This window comes from Syngnathus acus, chromosome 5, assembly GCF_901709675.1.
Source record: "Syngnathus acus chromosome 5, fSynAcu1.2, whole genome shotgun sequence".
NCBI lineage: Eukaryota > Metazoa > Chordata > Actinopteri > Syngnathiformes > Syngnathidae > Syngnathus > Syngnathus acus.
Genome location: NC_051091.1, coordinates 11019844 through 11040422, shown reverse-complemented (window position 1 = coordinate 11040422; position 20579 = coordinate 11019844). Strand labels below are relative to the sequence as shown.

At 43.7% G+C, this 20579-nt stretch overlaps 5 protein-coding genes across 12 annotated transcripts; 2 read left to right on the top strand and 3 right to left on the bottom strand.

The window, feature by feature from the left end:
• Positions 1-1547: 1547 nt before the first annotated feature.
• LOC119122764 (tubulin beta-6 chain) lies at positions 1548-5212 on the top strand. Of its 2 annotated transcripts, XM_037251311.1 has the most exons (4): positions 1660-1781; positions 2629-2737; positions 2795-2905; positions 3164-5212. In XM_037251311.1, the coding sequence occupies exons 1-4, from the start codon at positions 1725-1727 to the stop codon at positions 4312-4314; spliced, it is 1428 nt and encodes a 475-aa protein (XP_037107206.1). In that variant the 5' UTR covers positions 1660-1724; the 3' UTR covers positions 4315-5212. The 2 variants fall into 2 exon arrangements, with proteins under 2 accessions (XP_037107205.1, XP_037107206.1); XM_037251310.1 differs by having other exon boundaries at positions 1548-1781; positions 2629-2905.
• A 197-nt stretch (positions 5213-5409) lies between these two features.
• Positions 5410-10342, bottom strand: LOC119122761 (vacuolar fusion protein MON1 homolog B-like). Of its 2 annotated transcripts, none has more exons than XM_037251302.1 (6): positions 10197-10342; positions 9319-9407; positions 8689-9222; positions 7738-8530; positions 7524-7671; positions 5410-7276 (listed from the first exon to the last, which is right to left on the bottom strand). In XM_037251302.1, the coding sequence occupies exons 2-6, from the start codon at positions 9389-9391 to the stop codon at positions 7049-7051; spliced, it is 1776 nt and encodes a 591-aa protein (XP_037107197.1). In that variant the 5' UTR covers positions 9392-9407; positions 10197-10342; the 3' UTR covers positions 5410-7048. The 2 variants fall into 2 exon arrangements, with proteins under 2 accessions (XP_037107197.1, XP_037107198.1); XM_037251303.1 differs by having other exon boundaries at positions 8689-9219; positions 10197-10341.
• A 683-nt stretch (positions 10343-11025) lies between these two features.
• tcta (T cell leukemia translocation altered) lies at positions 11026-11744 on the top strand. Its single transcript, XM_037251321.1, has 3 exons — positions 11026-11378; positions 11453-11504; positions 11577-11744. Exons 1-3 carry the CDS (start codon positions 11168-11170, stop codon positions 11617-11619), a joined length of 306 nt encoding a protein of 101 aa, XP_037107216.1. The 5' UTR covers positions 11026-11167; the 3' UTR covers positions 11620-11744.
• A 674-nt stretch (positions 11745-12418) lies between these two features.
• glyctk (glycerate kinase) lies at positions 12419-16342 on the bottom strand. Of its 6 annotated transcripts, XR_005097946.1 has the most exons (7): positions 16292-16342; positions 15650-15707; positions 14849-15210; positions 14409-14560; positions 14062-14237; positions 12827-13798; positions 12419-12746 (listed from the first exon to the last, which is right to left on the bottom strand). XR_005097946.1 is itself a non-coding variant. In XM_037251304.1 (6 exons), the coding sequence occupies exons 3-6, from the start codon at positions 15196-15198 to the stop codon at positions 12926-12928; spliced, it is 1551 nt and encodes a 516-aa protein (XP_037107199.1). In that variant the 5' UTR covers positions 15199-15210; positions 15650-15707; positions 16292-16342; the 3' UTR covers positions 12419-12925. The 6 variants fall into 6 exon arrangements, 5 of the variants coding, with proteins under 5 accessions (XP_037107199.1, XP_037107200.1, XP_037107202.1 ...); XM_037251304.1 differs by having other exon boundaries at positions 12419-13798; XM_037251305.1 differs by lacking the exon at positions 16292-16342 and adding an exon at positions 16113-16250 and having other exon boundaries at positions 12419-13798.
• A 362-nt stretch (positions 16343-16704) lies between these two features.
• LOC119122767 (PRELI domain containing protein 3B-like) lies at positions 16705-20326 on the bottom strand. Its single transcript, XM_037251315.1, has 6 exons — positions 20149-20326; positions 19178-19346; positions 18482-18571; positions 18152-18222; positions 17976-18078; positions 16705-17818 (listed from the first exon to the last, which is right to left on the bottom strand). The coding sequence occupies exons 1-6, from the start codon at positions 20178-20180 to the stop codon at positions 17699-17701; spliced, it is 585 nt and encodes a 194-aa protein (XP_037107210.1). The 5' UTR covers positions 20181-20326; the 3' UTR covers positions 16705-17698.
• Between the last annotated feature and the right edge of the window lie 253 nt (positions 20327-20579).

Below are 20579 nucleotides of genomic sequence, written 5' to 3'. Positions count from 1 at the left end.
GGCGGCGGTTAAGGTGACCGAATTGTGCAGACTAATTTCCGGCTGTACCTTTCAAAATAACATCACTTCATTCACGCGTTACTTTTCTATCTTCTGCCCCCCCCCCCCCCCCCCCCCACACACGCATAACACTCCGCGTAACATCACCAACTTTCAAATTCTGAAAACATTTGTTTTTATTTTGGAAAACAAAGATCAACATATTTGCCTATTTTCTATCACTTGACAGATCAAATGATTAACTGAATCATAATTTGAAAAAAAGTCAAATTTTTAATAAACGAATGGAAATTAACATATTTTTATCTGATTCATTGAAACTAAACGTCAGATTAATCAATTATTAAAATAATTGTTTATTACAGCCTTAAAGTCATGCAACATGTCTGTCGTCGTTTTATTTATTTATTTTTATTTTTTTTTTTTTGCAGTGCAAATGCGAACAAAACTAAAAGCGAAATTTATTTGAGCCTGACTAGTCACTAATGAAGACAGAACAGGAAGGTGTTTGAAGAGCAATACTGTCACCTAGGGGCGTTTAGTATGTACAGCTAGAATTTATAGAATATATTGCAAATGAATCGCATTTTCCATTTTCACAGCAAAACCTTTTCTGTGATCACAGTTAAGTTCAATTTCCTGTTCTATAATTCACCCCTTTCCCCCACCCCATTTTCCAGAAGTAGCCTAAATTTTGTTATCTAGCTGTCACCTGAGCATAAACAGAATGGTTGCATCACACATGAGCTTTCCGCACAAAGGTAGACACACCAGTAAACAGACACACGTACACTCAAAAATGCATCAGGAGGTAACAGGAAGGAGCTCGGGGCAAAACACATAAAGGTCAGTGCAGATGAGTAGTGCAGCTGGCGAATGACCAGTTGAAGAAGTTGTGACGCAACTCACTGAGGTGATAATTGTTTTCTAAAGGCTCGAGTATACGGTAATACAGAACATATGAGGATTGTTTAGATGCACAGAAGATGTCATCTCGACAGCGCTTCACTCCACTTTGTCCCACTTGAACAACACTGAGAACACCTGAGAATACTGTTCATTGACTTTAGCTCAGCATTCAACACCATCATCCCCAAATTGTGCAACTATCGATCCATCCCTCTGAAACTGGATGATGGACTTTCTGACCAATAGACCCCTGTCTCACTTCCTCCACCCTCATTCTCAACACCGGCGTCCCACAGGGCTGTGTGCTGAGCCCACTCCTCCACTCCCACTTCAACCACGACTGGTGCATGGCTCCAAAGTCAAGTTTGTAGACGACTCAATGGTGGTGGGCCTTATCATCAACAATGAGGACTACAGGGTCGAGTCGAGCACCTGGGATCCTGGTGCGCCGACAACAGCCTCTGCATAAACACATTTAATTGTACAGTGGAACCACACAAAACCATGCTCTGTTGACTTCCAAGTTGCTCTAAAATGTAATTAATTTGAGGGCCAGATGGTCTGAGTTGTAATTGTATAGGCCGTGTTTTAAGTCATATTTTAGAAATCCATTAGTTAGCTATTAGTCTGTATCACAAATTCATAATGTGCACATCTGAAATTGGAGCATCTTTTGGGGTGTCCCCCGTTGAGGCTCCCTCCCTCCTTGACATCAGTGAAGACGTCACGAGTGGTTACATATAACCAGTTGGAGACCTCCAGCATATCAGAGGCACCCACCCGCTTAACCAACTGCAGTTGATTCCCGAGTCATCATGCGTGAAATTGTACATCTGCAAATTGGTCAATGTGGCAACCAAATCGGCTCAAAGGTAATTCATTTATTGTTGTCCTATAATTACTACTATGTCCTAGTATTTAACAATCAGAATGATTACACAACGTGTATTTTAAGTTTAAAAGTACCTCATGAATGATTTTATTTAACAATATATGCATGTAAATAGATGCACTAAACAAAATAGACAGTTGAGAAAAAGAAAAATACTATATATACGTATATATATCGTCTTTTATGTATTCACAAATTTTTTTTGAATTTGCATTATTACAGACAGTTAAATTGAGAATAAAATGAAGCTATTACATCCAACAATAGCAATATGATGGTGATGTTAATATAATTAGTTGCAAATGTTTGATTTCATTTGATTTTTTTAAGGTAACAATTCATTTTGAAATTGATTTCAAAACAAAATAGACACTATTTATTTGGTATATTCTCAATATTTGGAAGAAAATTCCATTACATTGGGAGTTGAGACCATCCCGGTTCTCCACCGATATTCAGTGATACTGTAGCACTCACTCTGACTCAAATTGTGCTATCACTGTTCCACTAACAGTGTGTGACGTGGGTGTTTTCTGCCGGGCATTCTGGGAGGAGATAAGGGCGAAGACTGGTAGAGGGTGGGTCATTCTGTTTTTATCGTGGCCAACGCAAAACAAGAAAGAGGAAGAACGAGATAATAAGCCACACATACAGATGTCAGTCAAGTGTGCTTGCCTAATAGCATAATCTAAATTTAACGTAATATAAATTTGAATACTATCAAAGAGACACTTTACAATGGGATGATTAAAATGGCCCCCAAAAAGTAAGACACCCATATGTTCAAGCCAACAGAGTCATTACAATATATGCCTTTTCCTTATCAGTTCTGGGAAGTGATCAGCGCAGAACATGGAATCAGCAAGACAGGCATCTATGAGGGCGACAGCACAGTCCAATTGGAGAGAGTCAATGTCTACTTTAATGAAGCACATGGTAAGGCATTATCACGAGACTCCATGATGGACTTACTAATGACAAATGTGTCTCCAGGAGGTAAATATGTGCCTCGTTCCCTGCTGGTTGACCTGGAGCCCGGCACCATGGACAGCATCAGAGGGAGTCACATCGGTGCTCTCTTCAGGCCGGACAACTTTATTCATGGTGAGCTGAATATCCAAAATATCCTGAATACAAATAGTGTCTTGATATACGAGTGACTCGACTTGTGAGTTTTTTCAAACACAAACTGTCTTTCTGCCAATTTTTGGCAATGTGAACTCAATGCTAATGCTTCTGGTTTGCAGTGCATTTGAATAAAAACGGTGAAGCAAAACATGTAGACCGGCATATTCTATATTCTTCATCATCTATTCTGTTATGTTTGTGCCTCCAACTTTTGCCCACCTTTTGTCAATCCAGGCAATTCAGGTGCTGGCAATAACTGGGCAAAGGGCCACTACACCGAGGGGGCGGAGCTGATAGAGCAGGTCATGGACCGGGTGAGGAACGAGAGCGAGAGCTGTGATTGCCTACAGGGCTTCCAGCTGGTTCACTCCCTCGGTGGCGGCACGGGTTCCGGCATGGGGACCCTGATGATCAACAAGATCCGAGAGGAGTATCCCGACCGGATCATGACAAGCTTCAGTGTCATGCCCTCACCAAAGGTCTCCGATACTGTGGTGGAGCCCTACAATGCCACCTTGTCGGTCCACCAGCTCCTGGAGAGCACGGACGAGACCTTCTGCATCGACAACGAGGCGCTCTATGACATCTGCTTTCGCACGCTCAAACTCACCACTCCCACGTATGGAGACCTCAACCACTTGGTGTCCATGACCATGAGCGGGGTCACCACCTCCCTGAGATTCCCGGGTCAGCTCAATGCCGATCTGAGGAAGCTGGCGGTCAACATGGTGCCTTTCCCCCGTCTCCACTTCTTCATGCCCGGTTTCGCCCCGCTGACGCCACGCGGCAGTCAGCAGTACCGCGCCCTCACCGTACCCGAGCTCACCCAGCAGATGTTCGACGCCCGTAACATGATGACGGCCTGCGACCCCAGACGGGGACGCTACCTCACGGTCGCCGGCATCTTCCGCGGCAAGATGTCTACCAAGGAAGTGGATGAACAAATGCTGGCCGTCCAGCAGAAGAACAGCAACTACTTTGTGGACTGGATCCCACACAACGTCAAGGTCGCCGTGTGCGACATCCCGCCCCGAGGCCTCAAACTAGCTTCCACGTTTATTGGCAACAACACGGCCATTCAGGAAATATTCCGCAGAGTGGGCGATCAGTTCGCCTTGATGTTCAGGCGCAAAGCCTTTCTCCACTGGTACACCGGCGAGGGCATGGACGAGATGGAGTTCACAGAGGCTGAGGGCAACCTCAACGACCTGGTTTCAGAGTACCTGCAGTACCAAGACGCCACGGCCGAGTCCGAACCGGAGGACGAATACGAGCAAGAGCCGCCCGTCATGGCTACAGCCACGAGGATTCAGTCTCGGATGGAAGTTACGACGGAAATGGTGACAGAAACGACGAGGGAAACTGCGGATGAGGACGTAGCGTGAAATGTTGACAATCCAAAATCAATGAGAAATTGGTGCTATGAAATATTTACACAAATGTACGTTGGCTATACTCGTTTTTAAGTTGGATTGCAGGTTTATTTGAATAAAATATGTTTGGCAAACGGGCAGCAAATTGTGGTTAGCACATCTGCCTCACAATTCAAATTTTTTGGGGCTGGAATCTCAGTTTAGGGATTCTTGTGTGGTGTTTGTTCTCCCCATGCAAAAACATGCATGTTAGTTTCATTGAAGTTTTTAAATTGTCCACTGGTGTCAAAGGTCATTTGTCTATCTAGTTATGTGCACTGCTGTTGACCCGACGGACGGACAATGGGAGGGATACTTGACTTTGTATTAAGGCTTCACTGTCTCTGTCTTAATTCATCTGTATTTCATTTAATTTGTGATTAGTTATGTTCAAAGTGTTTGTTAAGATGTTATGCAGAAGTTAAGGAAAAATCCTGATGTGGTAACACTGTGACTATAAATTTACTTTTGTTTGTATATAAAGTCAGGGTGTAATGAGAAAAAAAAAGTTGTATTGCTATGAATAGTATTAGCATTTTTCTTGTAAAATAAAAATGTTATTATTGTAATGCATCTTGTACAATTCATATTTCTTTCACAGTTTTATTTCACAGTAATATATTTGTTTCTCTCTTGTCTTTACTCTTGCATGGCGCTTATACTTCTTAATGTAATCAACAAAACGTTTTTTGAAACTATATTAAATTGACTTGACTTTGGATGATGGACCGCATTGATGCTGATAGTGTGCTTTTGTCACTTGGTTTCCTCCCACTGTGAGCAGCCTGGGACTTTGAGATTACGCGTTTTACCGCCTTGAGTCTCTGTGGAATCTGATAAGTACAGAAATAAACTTGCATAAACTCGTGTATTCTGTTGTGGCTTGTGACCATGCACAAATTATTAATGCAATTTTTGTCGTAGAATTTTGAGTGCCCAAAAGTTAGGTTCCATGAGTAAAGCTAGGAAATTATGGTCAGATATACCTATGAGAATAAAGTCATCATTTTACATGATAATAAAATAATAATTTCGTGTAAAAGAATCAGAATAGCCACTGCAGTGTCCTTCTGTTAGCATAGAAAAATCTAATGAACTGCAACCAGACATGTATTTCTATAAATATCATACTGTTGACACTGCAGTCAGCAGCCTAAACTGTGTTCTTGGTCTTCCAAGGTTGCACAGAACTTTCAGCCGTCCATGGGGGCCAATTGCATAACACTGAAGGTTATTTAAATAACGCAGTACTCACTAACAGAGGACAAAAAAGAACTACATAGATTATTTTGACATAATAGAGGGGAGGCCAAAAGGGGGGTTATGAAGTTAGGAAGGTAGAAAAGTAACAAAGAAAGGACTCATTAATAAAAATTGATTGGAAGAAGGATGGAAGAAAAAAAGAAAGGAGGATTTGAGGGAAGGAAGGTCAGAAGAAAAGAAAAAAAATACATAGATATGAGGTGAAAAGGAGTTAAGTGAGGCAGGAAGGCAGAAAAGCAGGTAGAAGAGAGGGAAGGAAGGAAGGAGGAATGATGGAAGGCAGAAAAAAGGATAGTTAGGAAGGAAGGAACAAAAAAAGCAGGTCCAGGGTGAAAGCAAGGAGATAAGTAGGGAATGCAGGAAGCCACAAAGGAGGTCTTAGTAGTGGAAAGGAGGATGAAAGAAGCAAAAAAAAAAAATTTTTAGAGCAAAAGTAGGAAGTAAGGATGCTGAAAAGCTCTTAGGGAAGGGAGGAAAGAGATCCAAAGGGGAAAAAAACTGTGGAATTATTATATGGCTTTTGGCAAACCCTAAACACTCAAAAACGCTTTCCTGTTATGTCACTCAACGCTATTTTAAAGAAAAAAATAGACCTACTGCTTGAGAAAATAAAAATGTTTAGCTTGAAAAATATACGTTTTTGACTTCATACCTTAAAATGACTATTCTTGTAAATGAGCGACTCTTTGTCCCAAAAACAATCCTGAAAAATATCTGCCATTTAATTATTTTTTTTGTGTTCATTATTGTTAGATTACCAGTTTATTTTCAGATAAGAAACATTTCATTCAGAAAAGAAATAAACATTTAACAAAGCCATTTGGGGGGAGGGTGACTTCAGAAAAAATAAAACTTTTGAACTGGAAAACGTATCATTAGCCAACTTGCAAAATTGCCTAAGTCATTTCACAACACCAACAAAAACACCAGTGTGCTTGCCAAACATTTTGTTTTTTTTCTTGAGGTCTGTGTAGATTGTCATTCGTCCGTTGTCATGATAATCCACAAATCTTGAATTGAGGCAACCAGACTGTTTCTGTTAAATTTATTTTCCCAAAGACATTCAAATATAACTTGGGCAACTCTGCAATTATTAGACCAAATTTTTATGATCGTAATATAATTTTCGACGTGACCACAATTCTCCCTCAAGTCCTCTGAGGGCTGCATTGAATTGATGAAAAACAAATAATCAGTTCATTATTATCATCATCATTCCATTTTATGAGCAGATGTGGGTTCAATGTTTTGGGGGGCTCTGAGGTTTTATTGCAAGGATGTTCCCGCTTGTCCAACTCCGCTTGCATCGTGCTGGTCGTCTCCCGTGTGCAATACATTCATAGTTTGCTAAAACTAAACTAAAACCACTTAAATAGTTCTGTCTGTTGATAATTAAAAGGTGTCCCTACCTACCTCAGCTTTTGAGTGTCAAAGTGTAGCGTCCTCATAGCAAGGACAGGTAGCCGTTGTCGGCCGAGTCTGTCTGTTCCGCCTTGGCTCCTCGCGAGCTCTTGGCGGGGTTGGGCGTGGTGGAGTACTTAGGTGGGTACCTGATGAAGAGGCGCTCTTCCTCCTTCTTGATCCAGCGGAGGAGCTTGGTAATGACGGTGATGGCGCACGCCTTGGTCACCAGTGGACTGAAGCATGTGTACAGCTCAAACTTGCTCGTCACCTTGTGTAAAAATCACCAAACAAGAAGAATGAAGACCTATTTGGGAATTTATTTTGTGACACAATAATAACTAAGTTTTTTTTCTTACACCACACACTCCATTTAAGAAAGAATTCATGAACAGTGATCAAAACTCAAATTGAGTAAACTAAGAACCCACCCTAAAAACAAATTCAAACTGAAGCAGAAACCCAAAAGTCAAAATGACATCAAATCTAATGTTAATAAGAAATGCCAAACGACGTACCCACGCGAGCAGGGTTTCCCTCTCCGCCACGTGGTAGATGAGCTTCAGGGGTCGAGAGCTGCTGTGAATGCGGCTGTGCATGTAACGGTAAAGGTCCAACAGCCTCATTTTCTCCTCCTCGGTGTGGTACGGGGCTTCCATCTCGGGGCTTGTGGGGTCAACAAAGTCAACGTTAGAGTCATACACAAGAATCACCGGCGAAGAAGAAACAGACCTGGTGAACTGCGTGAGCTGGCGGTGGTTGTCGGGCACGTCGAAGGGCTTGTACATGAAGTGCCTGAGGTCGGCGACGCCCACCTGACCGACGCTGTACGACTGCGCCTTGGCGATGAGGCCCAGCGAGCCCTGCGCCGCCATGGCCTCCTCGATGCGCCGCTTGCACTCAGCCACGGCGTAGAAGGCCTCCTTGTCGGTGGAGAGCAGCAGGAGGCAGACGGTGCACTCGGGCGGGTCCAAGTAGGAGATGTACGCGTAGAAGTAACAGTCGGGGTTGAAGAGCGGCAGACAGATGGGCGTCCAGATCTCGCCGGCCTGGAAGGCGGAGGAGGCGCCGATGAGGTTGAGCAACAGGTGGACGTCGGCGGGCTCCAGACGGGCGTCCTCGATGACGGCTCTCTCCTGCACGATGGTCAGCAGCTGGTTCTTGGCGATGAGGATGGAAAAGACCAAGTTGGGCGTGATGGCCTTCTGTAAGATCTGGCTGAGGGAGTCCCTGAGGGAGGAGGCGAGCGGCAGGCAGTGCACAGCCGCCAGAAGGAAACTGGGGTCTGAGTCCAATAGGTCCAGGAGGCCGTCCAAGATCTTCTCGGAGCCCGCCAGCAGACGCCGTAGGTCGTAGTTCTTCTTGTGCTCGAAGATGCGCGAGATGCTGGCCTGCGTGAGCATGCTGATGATCTGGTAGTAGACATAGAGGAGCTCGCCACGCAGCTGCTGCTCCGACTGCCGGCTGTTGGACACGCACACCAGCACCAGGGGGCCTTTCTGGAGGAAAACCACGGTGTGCTCCTCTGGCAGATGCGCAGGGAAACACATATTTAGCTCCCACTCAAAAAATACGTTTTCTATGGTTTTTTTTTTCTTTAAAAAGGACAAGCAAAACAAAGTGATGAAATAACTAGGACAATGTCATTACATCACACACATGACTTATTTTCGTGATGCTCACCTGAGTAGACGGAGCGTATAATATTATCTCCACTTTGCACAAAGGACACCAGCGCCATCATGACGCCCATCGTAGATGACAGAGCTTCTTCGCTGCCGTAGCGTGAATAGATAGGCTTTCCGGCTTCGCTCAGCACAAAAACGTGCTTCCTGTGCCGCCGCCAGCTTTCCGCCGTCACGTCCTCGTCACGGTGGGAAGGGCCGTGGGCGGCGGTGGGAGATTCCTGCATTCCCGCCTCCAGCAGCGGCGACAAGCGACCCTTCACGCCGAGGCCTTGCTCCTCCAACTTGGCCTTGGCCAGCACGGTGACGACGAACTCTCCAGAGTCACTTTGCGTGCCGTTCGCCACGTCGTCCTGATGCTCCTCGCTTTCCGGCTCGGTTGCCGGAGGAGGAAGAGAGCCTTCTGTCTCCTGAGGGGATTCCTCTGCACCATCTTGTGTCCGCGTCTCTTCAAGGGCAGCTTTCTTGGCCACCAGATCGGGAAACATGTGATTCCCCAAAAGTGAAAGTGAGGTTGCCAGGGTGTCCGCTGCTGAGATGAAACCACAATGGTGAAATGACAATTAGTATTATCATAAAAGGTGAATTTGTGAATCGTAACCTGCAAATATACGGAGGACTACTGTACCTGCTGTGTTAACTTCTAAGGGTGGACATATCTTGACTCCCTGTGTCTCTCCCTCTTGATTGTCCATGTCCATGATACCATCCCAGTAACTAGGTTTTGGGGGTAGGGTGAAAGGACAAATAGAGGTTAGCCTGTCTGGTTGTCAAGAGGTCCTAAGATTGAATCCCGGTTTAGGTCATCCTATATGGAGTTTCCAACTCATCAGCCATAATGGGGTCAAGCGCAATATCAGATGAATGGATGTGTCAAGTTCCATTTCCTGTTTTATGGTTATCGTCACACTCGACCTCTGTATCCTTTTTGTTGCAGCACTACAACAAACCATACACCCAGAAATCACAGTACAAATGTGGAGTTAACCCGAACTCACGAGGTTCTCTGACACCTCGCGTCATGACCCAAGTAATGAAAATAACTTGCAGTTGTATTTTAACAGACATTCCAAGACTGTTGAACAGCCACATGGATGAATGGCAGCAATTATACTAGCGTGGCCTCACATGACGACAGAGAAAAGCTGCTGGTAGAGTATTGTCACATAAAGTACACTGTGGAATTCGCTATACACGTCTAGATAATACCCCACCACAAACATAAAACCGAGTATGCAAACGTGACTGAGTGATCGCCCAGAGGCAACCCGTTTGTTAATAATTAGTCTTCAGTTGAACCTTTAAGGGTGATGGTATCTCACATACAACGGTGAAGTGGCATTTTTCATTCCTTAGCACATATTTGACCCGTCGGTGAATGTTGACGCCAGCTGCTAGCCTAACCACCTAGCAAGCGGCACAAACTCAGTTGAATTTAAGCCCCGGCTTAACAGTCGTCATAACAAGTGAGGTGCAATAATAAGCACACCAAAAGGTAGAACTTACGTTTTTTGTGTGTGTGTGGAAGATGAATCCCTAAACTACTACATGAAGTCTCGGTGGTCGTCAGGGTTGAATACAAGACGTCAGGGATAAGAAAAACAAATGCTTCTCTTACCGCAGGAGATGCGTCCGGATTCGGTGACGTCACGCTCAGTTAGCCAATTAGGTCGCTTGTTGGCTCCGGGCGGCCCCGCCTCCAAAGTACGTTTTAATCGGCGGCAAGAGCGAAATGTTAACAACGCTGTTTTTTCTTCATCAAGACCTTGGGTGGAGAACTTTAAAATAATAAAAGGCAATTATTAATGCTCGTTTGTGCATTAGACAGAGGCTCGCTTCATTTGTCATTGTGCTACGTAAACTACGTCAAATTCTATCCATCCTAAGTACGCAACGTAATGTCGCATGCAAGAGCGGGAGGTTACCCTTGAAAAGTCAATCATTTTATATCATAAAAATCTGTCACATTAACATTTTTCATTGCAAACAAAATCAATTACAATGAAAATATTACATTTACCTTTCACGATTTCATAATGTATTGATGTTTGTTAAATGTTCCTTTCGGAAAACCGAATCTGAAAGTGACTCTTCTTTTTTATTATTATTTTATGTTTTCCCCATTAGTGTTACATTTCCGAAAGCACTTGACATCTGTACTCTGCAGAACAAAATATAAGATTACGCTTGATGGGGAAAACCTACGTTTTTATTCAAAGTGAGGGAGGAATAAGCAATTTTTTTTGTTTTTAAGAGTTTTTTTTTTTTTTTTTCCTCACCATTTTCAAAATGCATTAATGACAGGCATGAATTCTACGGAACTACGTCACTTCGTATCCCTGAACACACTTCCGTAGCGAGCGTAGCTAGCTACGCTTCAGCGAGCTGGCTACGCTTGTTGTTCTACTGAGCGAGCGATGTTCGACTAAAGTACTCACTTGATTTACTGAACAAACGCTTGAAAGTAAGCGGGCATTATGGAGGAGCCTTGGGATTTCGAGTTTCTGTCCCGTATCACCGACGGCTGCTTGTCGTTTCTGTCCGAATTCGTGGAGGACTGGCTCGCCAACGATTTGAGAGTCTCCATATTTAAAATCCTTCTCAGTTGGTTGATTTTCAGTCTGCTAGCTATTCATTTTGCTTGGAAGATTTACGGGAACACGGTGAATGACATGTATTACCGGCAAGGTGGGTATTATTATTATTATTTACACAGCCCCTTGCGAACGTAGGGCTTTGGCTGACTTGCTTATTTTGTTCAGGGAGCGGGCAGAACGGTGGGACACCTGACACGACGTCCGGCCTGGGCAGATGGTATGGATCCGTTAACTATTGCAGTAACTGTTTTTATTGTCATTGTGTAGTGTCATTTTGTTTTTGTTGCAGGGGGGACACAGCGGGACAACCATCCAAGTCTCATAGGGATTAGTTGGACTTCTGAAACTCCCAGGGATCCTGAATGCACCTTCAAATTCTGACTTTTTTTTTATTTTATTTGCTGTACATGCTCCTGGAAAACACGATTGTAAATACAAAATGGATTCTAAATACCTATATTGTGTCTGTGATTGTTTGACAAGACACAGTACCTTGACCCACTCTGGTAGCTCACAAGATATTGGGGTCAAGTAGGAGTTTGTCCAAATGTCAACATGGTTGACCGGTGTCACAGTCAAGATGTTCTGCATTTGAAGCTCAGCTCCAGCTTTTAAGTTTTAAGAGTACTCTCTGCTTTGAAAAGAAAATCCTCATCTCCCATTTTGAATAAAAACTGATACGCTTAATGTGAAACAACCCTAAGCCCAAACCTGTTTGACACTGATATTTAAACAGATTTTTTTTTACATGATAATAAACTACAGTCGTCACTACCAACAAAACAGTAATGATGGTGTATTTTAAACCCTCAAGGTCGATATGGCAGTTTGAGTAAATAGTTTGGATAAATTTTTTATTTATACATGGGCCCATAAAAGTCTATTGTACCGTGTTTAATGACGCACCATCAATACTAGAACAGAAATAGCTAACCGCTATTTACACAGAATTATACTAATTAAAAGAGCAGCACACAACTACAAAGCGCCACATTGGGTATTTGCATGTTTGTGGTACTTGCACATACCGGATTAGCATACTGCTCTGAAAGAATTTGTAGGGGGTGTTGTGGAGCCACTTTTTGAAACTCGCACAAGAAAGCTAAACAAATATTGATTTTAAGATAACGCCATTGTTTGTTTATAATTTTAATGTGTGATTGATACAGAACTAAACAGTAGCATTTCTTAACACAAAACAGCTCCAATGATAAATCACTTGTTGGCTGAAGTTGAAGCAATAACGTATCATTGGTTTTGAATTAAAGAATTAAAAATTTTGCATTGCACAAATGGAAAAAAATGGAATCTTATTGGAATAATAAGATATAGTTTACTGTATAAGCTGTGGAGGAGACAGATGGCTGTGCGTTATCTATAGTGGCAAAAGATGCCCCGAAATAGGTTTCTTTTCAAAAGTGCATTGAGTACTACAGCTGTTGAACTTTCAGGGGACCTATGCTAAAATAAAATATTCCGCCAAATCAGTGGTCCCCGAGTTCCTTGGACAAAACTTGTTGAAAGCCCCTGCCACAGATAATTTCTCACATTAACTTTTTTTTTTTCCTTCACCAAAACCCTTGTGGTTCCCACAAACTTTAGGAATAGCAAGAATGCCGTGTAGTTATCCTCTCCGTGCTATTTGGCACTACATGGAATGAGCAGAACGTGCACATCCATGACATTGGTGCAGGTTAACCCCGGGACAACCAAGTTGCGACCACCAGATAGACGAGTGAAAAAAGTAAAAGAATCGTTGTTTTTAAGAAAGCTGAGCATATCCAACTGTTGTTTTTGAGCATCCTTGTACAAGCCCGCATCCGTGACAGCTCCCGCCGCCTCGGTGGGCCCGTCCTGACCGTCGGTTCCACCGCTCAGGAAGACCGGACTGTCTACCAGGGGCTGCAAGTCTCTCAACTCCAGGCCCACTCTCATAGCCAGCTCCTGGTTGCGACCCCCGCGGCCGTTACCTATGAGTTCCACGGTGGGCTCACCCCCCGCCAGCACGCATGTAATACCTTGTCCTTGCGCGCGATCACGCTCCAAACTCTGCAAAACACGCCGAAGGTCCCCGCGCTCTACTCCCACTTCCGGTCCCAGCTTCATCACCTCGGCAGCGAGCTCGGACGTGTTTTCCCCACGCGAGCAGGCGAAGTGGGCCAGGAGGCCGTAAAGACGGGACACTGACCTCACGTCACCGCACACTCCCGGGGAGAGCACGATGGGGCGGTAACCCAGCTCAAGCGCCCGGCGGCCGGCGTGCTGGAGGGCAATGTTGTTGGAGCCGATCACTACGTTGAGAACGCGCCCAGCCTCGTCTATTTCAACTCCCTGGCGCGAACCAAGTCCAGCTAGCACGTCCTTCACAGAGGTAGGGGCAGAGTCCAGCAAGCCGTAGCACTCAAGGACTGCCAGCACCTCGTCACGATATATCGGACCCCGCACTGTGGGGCCGCTCGCTATCAGGTCCAGTGGGTCACCGATCACATCTGATAGTATCAATGCCACCACCTCATTGAAGACACACACAAAAACATTGTTATATTACCTCCAAAATATTGTCAGCGTTTTTTTTTTTTTCTTTGGCTTGGCTTTTCATTGGATCACTAGAGAATATTTTTTGTACCCAAATGCACATAGCCTGAAAGCAGGCTGCTGCAAGGAGCAGCAATAAAGCGAAGGTTTTACTGTATGTTTTTTACAAAAGCTAAGTAAACCAATGACAATCCTTTATGGCAAAATCAAACAAAAATTAAATTAAAAGCAGAAAATACCTGAGCAGGGTGTGCACACTGTGCAAGTCCTCCTCCCTTTAACACGGAGAAGGCGCGTCGTACGGTGTTCAGCTCTTGAATGGTGGCGCCGGCGGCTGCCAGTTTACGGGTGATGTCCAGTTTCTCTTGGAGCGTCATTGGCGAGACGGGTGCGGGGAGCAATGCGGAGCCCCCACCTAGTTTTTCAACAACAGTGCTGATCACACAAAGATGGTAAATAATGTTCACCCAACCCAATCACGGGGGGTTTACAATCCAGACCACCCTCACAAAAAGTTAAATCCGTAATATAGAAATACTAAGGGTGTAATGAAAACTGATATGAATCGGAAAATTTGTTACTGTACCTGAAATCAGCACGAGAAGCAGGTCGTCCTCCGTCAACGCATTTGCAAGCCTCGCAATACAATCTGCTGCCTTCAGGGAGTCGGCGTCGGGCAGGTTGTGTTGAGCGCCCTCCATGACTTGGATATGGCTTCTTTCCTTCAACAGCAGGTGGCTGCAGTGACAAATGTCATAAGTCGGAATGCTTCCACAGTTGTGTCAATATGTCAAAGAGAAGTTAAAATAATCTTCTGGCTTTTTCAGTGGAATCTCATCTTTTGAAAGAAAAAACCCCAACTTATTTTCTAACAATATTACTGTACGTTACATATAATTCTGAATTTTTTTAAAAATCATTAATTTTCTTTTAACTTTGACAAAAATACCTGTAATGTATATTATACTAATTCCTGTTATAATCCATACATAATATTTGAAGTAACCTTTCCATCTTGTTGCTTACTGTTTGCCATGCTGCCGTAACGTCTGCTGAATGCCATGCGGCACGCTGATAACTCCTCCCACCAAATGTTCTCCCAGGATCTTCTCAGCTTCAGTGGCCATGCCCAGCACCGCTTTTCCAAAGCCCACCACGTGCACATTGTTTCTCAGCGGGAACTTGCCACCGCAGCTGCCAACAACCACCATGGAGTTGCCTTGACTTTCCAAACTCTGCCGGATGACGATATCCGGCTGTACGCCTTCCACCGCCGCAGCAAACACCTCCCGCGCCCCACGGTCGAGCGACATTGTCCTCCTCCCCAGGAGAGCAAGGAATGGTTGAGTCCGGATCAGGGAGAGAACGCGTGCCATGGAAGTGATTACCTAAGATTGGAGGGGAAAAAAATAAAGCATAGCTTTTCAGTTGTTCTCAAATGCCCACTTTCCATTTTACCGGTTCGATCCCGAAACTGACTGGTTCTGCCAACAACAACAAATCACTGCACCTTAACTCCACGGAGAGGAGAGTGAATGGCGAAACCCCCAGAAACAAACAAGAACTGAAACACCCCAAAAAAACAACAACGTGGATATACTCTTAGTCAATAAACTCCATTGGCTGCTTTCATAAGTTGCAATGATTGCTGTCGTACAAGTGGAAGCCCGGTGTTTCCACCTACCTGTAAGAATGTTCAAATGGAAGTCTAGTCAGTGTGTTCCAGTTTAGCAGGCGAGTAATTCTAGTGTTTCAAAAGTCAGACTGACTAGTTAAAAGAGTGTATCGTGTGTGTTTGTGTGTATGTAATGATTGACTTGGACTCACTACATGACCCGACACCACTGGCTCCCCTGCGATAGCGCACGTCTCTTCATTCCTTCAACTGCAGAGTGCACATAAAGACAAAAAATTATGGAAAAGAAGATGTTTGTAGAATCTCCACCCTGTGTGGTCCCAGCCAAAAGCAGCCGTGAAGGCAAACTGCGCGTGACTAGACGCAAGAAGATAAAACTTTTAAACTTTTTTCACTATTAATGTTACTTATCAGATCAATTCAAATGAACAAAACCAAATTATATTTTATATGGTTCAAAATTGTATTTAATATTAGCACAAAACCTTTTGGCCTCTGCTAAAAAGCAAATATTTCAGGCAAAACCCACGAGAATATCTGAACTTTATTTGGGGTTAATGAGAGGCATGTTAAATGGTACTACCTATGTGCTTACTTAACAAGAGTTTTGAATGTTATGGGCAAACTCTAAACACAACCACATACTTCACATACCTCACATACCTCACAATCATACATGTATTCAACGTCCAATTCCGGAAGCCCTTTTTACTTTCTTTTCTGAACAAGTAACAAAGCGACAATAATAGAGACCGTGTCTGCTAGAACAAAAGGACCCAGGTGACTACTTAATGCATTTAAATGTATTGCGAAATCGTAAGTGGTGTGTATACCTGCGTGTGTCGTCGGCAAGCCCAATAGCACTATTAGTGGGCTCTACGCGTATTACGGCGCATGCGCAGAAGGTCGCTAATGTACGGCAACTACACTAGGACAAACGATCTGAGCTGGATATATTTATACACAAAGAAATGTTGCTGTAATATTGTTGCGACCCAAGTGGAAGTGTAATGTACAAAACGTTGTCAAAGCAGTCACTTAATCAAAGTACATCAAGTTAATAACATCAAAATTTTAACCACATAGAACACTGGATTTAAGGATCAGTGTGGGAATAAAGCGGTACAGAAAATGGATGGATGTAATTTTTAAGGCTAATTCAGGTAATATTTTAATCAATAAGGCAAATTCTGTTTTAAACTTGAAAGTCCATGTCAGAATGACACTTGAGAAACGACAAAATACATTTACAAAGTCATCAAAATGCTTTTATTACATTAGCACGATCTTGAAGTTGGCAAGATTTCACAGAGGCACGTTACAATTTCCAACTTGCTTCATTTAAAAGTCTGTCTTCAGAATATATGTTACATTCAAAGAAATATACTAAAAATACAACAACAACCACACTGTCCATTGTAACAGTATGAAAACTACCACGAATGTTCAGCTCCATCTGCTCCTTCAAAACGTGTAGCTTAGTTAGATGTGCAAATGGGGACTACTGCATTTAAGGAGCAGCCTTCTCACGCATGGAAGCACAGTAAGTTTGCCAACCATTCTAGACTTCATCAAAACACAACCACCCCAAGCTAACTTGAGCCTTTCACATAACTTAAATACATAACTATTAAATAACAGCTAATAATTTACAAACTCATTTACTAATACTAAGTACAGAATGTTATATATCTGAGGTCTGAGGAGAGTGTTGAAGATGCAACTCCCAACACAAAAAATAAAATTAAAAAAATACTAACATTTGTGCCATTGACTGACCTGTAATGCGCAAAACCATTCTAGCACTACCATATAAAACAAAATTAACGAAGAGAACCGTTTCCTTATAGGGATGCTTTTAACAATGCGATTCTTCTGTGCCCTCAACTCTTTCATGCCACAATTAGCACGTTTGTTTGACACATGTCATATTTGTGTCAAAACACAACACTGGCGATGGTGCTTTTCCGAGGCTGGATTTCCACTTCAGGTTCAAGTGCCCAATTCAAAATATAGTACCAAAGTCAAATTTTTGGGGGTGTCTATTTCCAGGTTTGTTTTCAAGTGACAACTTTTTTTCTTTTTCTTATTACACTGCCATGTCACTTGAACCATGCACTGTAAATTCAGCCTAAGAGGGTTTGGCACTTGTTTTCCTCCCTTTTCCACAGTTCCCTGAGTTTCTACCCCCGGCAGCCAAGGCACAGGGGAGGCTTTGGTGGAAAATTAGGAAGCGGAGGTCATTTGTCAGTGACGGCGGCGGCGGCCAACGGGGTTCGCATCGTCCCGCGTGCTGTTGCCGCTAGCTCCTCGATTTCAGTGTTGAGTCGCCGGATCACCCACTCGACTGCTTCGCGGCCCTGGAGAAAGACAAAGTGGAACATAAGAGATAGTCTGAAACGACCAGCAAGATTCCAACTTGCCAGGTAATATTAGAGTTAAAGCTGGACGAGTAATCAATACAAAGTTGTCTCATATTTAAACCGTAGTATGTATGACGTCTCGTGGATCTCCTACCTTTCCTGCGTTGGTTGAGATGGTGCTGGCTAGAATGCCCTCCAAGTAGCTGCTTAGACTTACTCCTTTTACAGAGATGATAGCTTCTTGTGTCAGGATTGTTCTGTGGAGAAGAATATTTAAAAATATTTCTTGTAATTCTTGTATTGCAGACCATTATGTTTCTATGAGCTTACTTTCTGGAATCCTCAGGGTGGGGTTTATACGTTAACTTCTCATCCACAGACACCAAATTGGTGAACGTAATCTGCAATGTGGGGAATATTCAAAAAGGAGTTGTCAGACGAGTCTCAAAATAGTACAGCACAATTATACTCAATTGTACAACGGGCAAGTCTTCATTCCAGAAAAGCTCATTAGAACATTTCTTTATAACCATTAAAGAAAGCGTTGACGTGCATCAAAATCTGCTGATATTTGTTTTAATAGCTTTGTAAAAACATTTGTTTAAAATTGCCCATCATTATCATTGTTAGGTAAGATGGCCTAAACTATTACACACTCACATTTGTGGACTGAAGCTCCAAACTTTTCTCTTGCGGATCCACGACCGAGTGCTCTTGAATGTACGTGCACGTCCGTGTGTTGCCAATGATCTGAGGACAAATGTGAAGACAAACTTCTGAATTTGCAAAAATATAATGACTACTATCTTCACATACATTTTTTGTGAGGCTGACATACAGACAACCAACCATTCAACATACATTTACAACTGTGGATAATTTAGATTCTTCCTTGAACCTAACTGAGATTCACACTGAATCAAAAGGGACAGCCCACACTAGCACGTCTAGTCACGCTCAGGACAGACAATCTGATTACGCATCCTGTGTGCATCATTAACCGAGGCGGGAATTAAAAAGGGTATTCATAGACAGGATGATCATAGACGGCGAGCACATTCTAAAACATCCTCAGAGATGTCAGCTGCCCATGAGGACACAAGAGCCACGCGATAGCTCACTTGAATTATTTGTCCTTGCAAAGGTCACGGGGGCCGCGACACAGACGGGCACTTTAGCGTTCTCGTGAGCTCTCATTTTAACTCGGAAAGTTACATCACATGCCGTCACGGGTTGCAGCAGAGCCATGACAAAATTGGCACTCACTATTACTACGCTCCTGTCAGCGACCCGATCCAACGCTTCTGTCCAAAGACAGGAATAGCTTTGTGGGAATAGATTGCTTTGGGTACTCACAGACTTGACTATCGAGGGAAGACCCCATTCAGTGCTGAGAAGCCTCTTGCTGTGGAGGCGGCCGTGCTTGTCGATGGTCCGGTCCAAAACGTCTACCCCGAACACGCTGGGATTCATCGGGTTAGGGTACTTTTGCATTGCTGCCTTGGTCACCGTCTCCCAAGGGTGACTGTTGGAGGAAAATAAACAGTCAAGACCACTTTCAAAGATTTTAAATGAATGAATACAGTCACACACACACACACACACACACATTACAGCACTTACACACACACACACACACACACACACACACACACACACACACATTACAGCACTTACACACACACACACACACACACACACACACACACACACACACACACACACACACACACACACACACACACACACACACACACACACACACACACACACACACACACACACACACACACACACACACACACACACACACACACACACACACACACACACACACACACACACACACACAAGGGTTTAACCCTGACGTAAGGGAACTAAAGTAGAACAAAGTGTCAAGGTCCTCTCAAAGAAAACACGATGCATTCTTACAGCTAGAGAGTCGAAGGTCGAAGTGTCGGGTTTCCATGGAAACGCGTGCACGCGCCTCGACAGCGATTGGCTAATGATGTCACAATGCGGGAGCGAGGGAAAAGTGGGCGAAAGGTTACTCAACGATACGGGCCGCTTATGCAACAACGACGCCGCCGATTTAACATACACGCGCCTTTTAGCACTTTCTTGACGCATTCTACCATTTTCACATACCAGCTATGATGTCATGAGTGACCTAAAGCCGACGAACGTGGTGACAAACAGTCCCTAGCATGCTAGCTCATTAGCTACCCTCCATCAAGTACCCGGATGTTCCACTTTCTGAATTGTGTAAACCGTACGTAATATGACTCTGATGCAACTTATCGATGAATCATTGCATTGGTACTCACTTGAATATGTGTTCCGATGTCCAGATCTTCATAGTGCAGAGAGTTCGGTCAGAAAAATTGATTAATGTACAGAGAGAACGTTTGTGAACGCGACTCAACGTGTGTGAGATACCGGCCGACCGGGGTTGAAGTCAAGACAGCCGGCGTAAAGCCCTCCCCGCCTTCTTTTTCCCCATTGAGTTCAACCGAGCTGTCACGTGACTGCCATGACGCACATTCTGGCTCGTGAATTGCTTGCTGTCAGTCACCCCGGTCAGCGCACTAGAGCAGGCATCTGATAGCATATTAAAAGATGATCACTTTTTTCACAGGCCAAAACTACATTTCCTGTTAAAATCTAGCTATGACTTTTCTCCCCTAAAAAAACTTTTTCATCATTGACTTCTGTTTTTGTTAAGTTTGGATTGTTGTGAAACATTTTTCTGGCCAAA

What these genes read in the sequence shown, in the direction of transcription:
- LOC119122764 (XM_037251310.1), top strand. Translation starts at nt 1,725, where the DNA reads ATGCGTGAAATTGTACATCTGCAAATTGGTCAATGTGGCAACCAAATC. An exon ending in GCAACCAAATCGGCTCAAAG is followed by an intron (nt 1,782 to 2,628) that starts GTAATTCATTTA and finishes TTTCCTTATCAG; the next exon opens with TTCTGGGAAGTGATCAGCGC. An exon ending in GCCGGACAACTTTATTCATG is followed by an intron (nt 2,906 to 3,163) that starts GTGAGCTGAATA and finishes TTGTCAATCCAG; the next exon opens with GCAATTCAGGTGCTGGCAAT.
- LOC119122761 (XM_037251302.1), bottom strand. Translation starts at nt 9,391, where the DNA reads ATGGACATGGACAATCAAGAGGGAGAGACACAGGGAGTCAAGATATGT. An exon ending in CTTAGAAGTTAACACAGCAG is followed by an intron (nt 9,223 to 9,318) that starts GTACAGTAGTCC and finishes GTTTCATCTCAG; the next exon opens with CAGCGGACACCCTGGCAACC. An exon ending in CAGCTCACGCAGTTCACCAG is followed by an intron (nt 7,672 to 7,737) that starts GTCTGTTTCTTC and finishes TGACCCCACAAG; the next exon opens with CCCCGAGATGGAAGCCCCGT.
- tcta (XM_037251321.1), top strand. Translation starts at nt 11,168, where the DNA reads ATGGAGGAGCCTTGGGATTTCGAGTTTCTGTCCCGTATCACCGACGGC. An exon ending in TGACATGTATTACCGGCAAG is followed by an intron (nt 11,379 to 11,452) that starts GTGGGTATTATT and finishes TATTTTGTTCAG; the next exon opens with GGAGCGGGCAGAACGGTGGG. An exon ending in ACGTCCGGCCTGGGCAGATG is followed by an intron (nt 11,505 to 11,576) that starts GTATGGATCCGT and finishes TTTTTGTTGCAG; the next exon opens with GGGGGACACAGCGGGACAAC.
- glyctk (XM_037251304.1), bottom strand. Translation starts at nt 15,198, where the DNA reads ATGGCACGCGTTCTCTCCCTGATCCGGACTCAACCATTCCTTGCTCTC. An exon ending in GCTTCTCGTGCTGATTTCAG is followed by an intron (nt 14,238 to 14,408) that starts GTACAGTAACAA and finishes TTGAAAAACTAG; the next exon opens with GTGGGGGCTCCGCATTGCTC. An exon ending in AGTGTGCACACCCTGCTCAG is followed by an intron (nt 13,799 to 14,061) that starts GTATTTTCTGCT and finishes GTCTTCAATGAG; the next exon opens with GTGGTGGCATTGATACTATC.
- LOC119122767 (XM_037251315.1), bottom strand. Translation starts at nt 20,180, where the DNA reads ATGAAGATCTGGACATCGGAACACATATTCAA. An exon ending in TTCCCTCGATAGTCAAGTCT is followed by an intron (nt 18,572 to 19,177) that starts GTGAGTACCCAA and finishes ATTTGTCCTCAG; the next exon opens with ATCATTGGCAACACACGGAC. An exon ending in TGGAGCTTCAGTCCACAAAT is followed by an intron (nt 18,223 to 18,481) that starts GTGAGTGTGTAA and finishes CCCACATTGCAG; the next exon opens with ATTACGTTCACCAATTTGGT.